Raw genomic sequence first — 3,696 nt, 5'->3', positions numbered from 1 at the left:
TTATTTTACTAAGCAAGATTTTTGAGGCCTGAAAGCATGTGGCTCGGTGACAAGTGAAGACAATAAACTCAACCTCCATAGGTAAACTGAAGCAGGTGTCTATTTGAAAGCACTAAATACCAATGCTGCAAAAATAAATGTGCACACGTACACATACAGAACAGGAAAGAAATTCCTTTCATGTTTCTTATAAATCACAATATGCAAAGTGAATATGTGCATGTATTTGCTAGCATACAAGTGAGCTTTTGGTCAGCCACAAAAGGTAAAACAGAGCATGCAAGTATTTGCTATGCTTTCAAAGGCATCAAATAAAAATAGAATCGGAGATCCTAAAGAAAATGTAGCACAACAGATCAGAGAGAATAAAGACTAAAATCTGGATTCATTAAAGCTGGAAAACAGCTTGAAAATTCATAAGATACTAAAAACATAAAAAAATATACTCATCTTTCCTTTTGAATGGCTCAACAAAAAAAATTCAAGACCTCATCAGTAATAATAGTGAGACAACCTAAATGCCAAAACGCAATCTTCAGATGGTAGAAACATTGCCCACGGAGTGATACATGTCAGCGAATTTCAAGCACAACTGGCGATCTCTATCATCCCCCCAGCCCCCCCATCCCTTGAACCCAGCTTTATACCCTGGTTGATTCTCATAAACATGCACTTTCCACTTTGAATTGATGTTTGCTACCTTATTAACATCTTCTACTACAATATTTACTGAACCATTGTCAATGCACGCATTTTTCTCCCCATGTCCCTGATGCAAACCACACTTCCCAAAATGAACAGCACTAGTCCTTGGCCCACGTAGTGTGTAAACTGGACCACCAAATGAGGGATAAACTGTTGCCCACATCGTTATATCCCAATTGTAATCATCAAAGAAACAAAACTCTCTTGCCTTCGTATGAATTTTTCTCCAAGTAGTTCGATTAAAGGAATAACCCACATTTCCCATTCTCTCAGCAACTAAACTTTCCCAATTTTCTCCTCTTGAATTCACATCAGAAGGTGCTAAATTTGCAGCATAGCAATCTGGACATTTCAGAGGCTTTAATGCTGTGAGCATCTGCAAGTTCCGATATGCATTGGGAAAAATGAAGTGATCCTCCTCTATGAAAAGAATATGACCTGACTGCCCCTTTGTCTCTTTCAGACCATCCCATACAGTGTTCATCATCCACCACCAATGATGCTTCAATGACACTATCTCTGGTGATCGGTGGTTTCCATATTGATCAGGATTTCCGACACAATGTTTCTTTGTTGCATCATCCTTATCCTTGCAGTCATCGGATGAAACACCAGGAAAGCTATCAGGAAAGACATGGGGTGAGTAAGGGGCAAATATCTGTTTCACTTGGCAAAATTTGATACCTTCAACAATCTTGTTCATTTCTTCAAAATATCCATCATGGCTAACAATAAGTAATGTCTCACTTATCCCCTCTACCTTTGACAAGCTCTCCACAACTACTTTAAGATATTTGGGCCTATTATGAACATATAGGACAATGGTTATATGATCCTTAGCTAAATTTGGATATAGATCTGTATTCCTTGGGGGTAACTGGTTAAGCTTCTCCAATTGAATTGACAATTCAGTATGTTTTGGGAGATTGAGTATTGCCGCATAATCTGAATAATTATAACTTGGTCTCAAGTCTTCATGACGTTCAGTTAAATCGTGTGGCACATATTCTGAAACTGAATTTGTTCGAAGTAGAATGATCAGTAGTAAAACCCCCAATACTGTAACTAGAGCCAGAGATACAAATCGGCGAAAAGCCCCATCCTTAAAGCGGTGTCTCTTGCCATTAGTAGCCATAACAACTGCAAAATATCAAACACATTTCACTTGAGTTACAGCTAGAACATCCATAGTAACTCTGTAAAGTAGAAACGTCAAAACTTGAAACTCAGGATGGTAATAGACTGATGATAAGGGTAAATGCCAGAAACCTTAAACAAGCATCCACAGCTCCTTGTTCTCCAAACCAGTGAAGTGGAATCCAATCTCTCTCCTAATGATGATAGAATCACCATGAAGAATAAGATTTTAGCATTGTTTTCAAAGCCAAACAAGAGGTCTAACCAGTCTAGTGGCCAAATCCTGAGTCAACAGGTTCGACCACCCATTTCAATTACATAACATCATAGTGATTCATAATTACAATTTAATTAAAAACAAGAAAATTATTAAATTTCGCAGAACATAAAAAAATAGTGCAGATAATCACAAATAGAAGACAAGCAATGACAACATAGATTGAAGAATGACAGAGCTCATGGATAAATAAAGAAAAAATTCAGAATTGCCACAGTGAAACTGTAGTCAAAATATTTATGTTTCTTCAAAAGCAGGCTAGCCAAAAAGATAGGATGGACAGATTTTTCAAACCATTAAAACTAAAACACCTTGCCTTTACAAATTTTCTGGTTGAAATTGAGCCTAATATGAAAGGAAAGAGATGAAAATTCTTTGGTTTTGCATTCAAAGACAGACAAAAAACTATCAGAATTTCAATATATTTATTTCCAGAGAGTAGATAAAATACTTGAAGTATTTAATTGTATGTTATTGCATAAGCTCATAAAGAAACAATACTAAACAACTGAATTCAATATGGTAATGTTTATTTAAAAAAGGAAACAAGATAAATATTTTGCCAAAAATAAGAGAATTTACTTATTCCAGAGTATTGATTGATATACAACATTGATTTCTTTTGTATGTCAATAATTTTGGCCTTTGAAGGAAATTTTAACTTGACAATGTAGATAACTGAAGATTATGTCCTAGGGAAGTGGAAAAAGAAAGAAAAAGAGACAAAATAAATGGAAAAATTTAAGAGCACCGATCACGAAATTTAAGATAGAAAACAGGTTTTCAATTATGCAGACTATAAATCATGCTGTCATTCCATAAGCCCAATCATGGAAAGACCTCTTGAGCAATGAAAAATTTAGGAAGAATTGGGCCATCTGCCTTTGCAAATTCTAATAAAATAAGTATTTGATAGGCATTAAAACTAAAGAACATGCTCTAACAAATTATACCCACAGATTCACCGATAGGGAGATAGAGTAACTTCACCTTATCGCCGCCGCAGGAGACTCAGTCTCACGGTTAGAGGGAGAGAGAAAGTAGTTCAAAGAATCCTTGCTCTGTACAGATCAAAAGAAAGCACTGATTTTTAGCAGTCAAAACTCAAAACCCATGTGTAAAAACAACAAAACTCGAGGAAGTGCTTGATTGGTTGCTGGGATTGAAGGGTTCAGAATCATTAAAGACTTCTGTTTTGCAGTTAAAAAAAAAAAAAAACGACTTGGAGTCGGAGTTTTCACGTTTCAAACTTTAAAATCAAGAAACGGAAATTACAAGGCAAGTTTGATAATATGGGAGCTTGACAAAAAAAAAAAAAAACTTCTGGAAAGAGAAGTGCAGGCTAATTTCTCTTTCCACTTTTTGGAAAACATAAAAAAAAAAAAAAAAAAAAGAAAATACATGTATTTATAGGGTCTGGGTTCATTATCATTGGAGAACTAATGGTCAATGCTTGTGTTGGATGCTCCTCATTCGCAGGAGCCAAAGCTGCATTTGAAAGAAAAAGGAAAAAAAAAAAAAAAGCTTTGATGCTTATTTATAAATTATATAAAAATAAAATTTTATATATTTATTAA

The 3,696-nt window shown here is 35.1% G+C and overlaps 1 protein-coding gene across 1 annotated transcript; it reads right to left on the bottom strand.

Annotated features, from left to right (window-relative positions):
• Positions 1-359: 359 nt before the first annotated feature.
• On the bottom strand, positions 360-3,404 carry LOC110668339 (alpha-1,6-mannosyl-glycoprotein 2-beta-N-acetylglucosaminyltransferase). The gene is made up of 3 exons (XM_058149979.1): positions 3,110-3,404; positions 1,975-2,036; positions 360-1,845 (listed from the first exon to the last, which is right to left on the bottom strand). Exon 3 carries the CDS (start codon positions 1,838-1,840, stop codon positions 536-538), a length of 1,305 nt encoding a protein of 434 aa, XP_058005962.1. The 5' UTR covers positions 1,841-1,845; positions 1,975-2,036; positions 3,110-3,404; the 3' UTR covers positions 360-535.
• Positions 3,405-3,696: the final 292 nt, after the last annotated feature.

Source organism: Hevea brasiliensis, chromosome 7 (genome assembly GCF_030052815.1).
Source record: "Hevea brasiliensis isolate MT/VB/25A 57/8 chromosome 7, ASM3005281v1, whole genome shotgun sequence".
NCBI lineage: Eukaryota > Viridiplantae > Streptophyta > Magnoliopsida > Malpighiales > Euphorbiaceae > Hevea > Hevea brasiliensis.
Note: the sequence above shows the minus strand (reverse complement) of the source record. Positions and strands in the feature narration are given on the sequence as shown.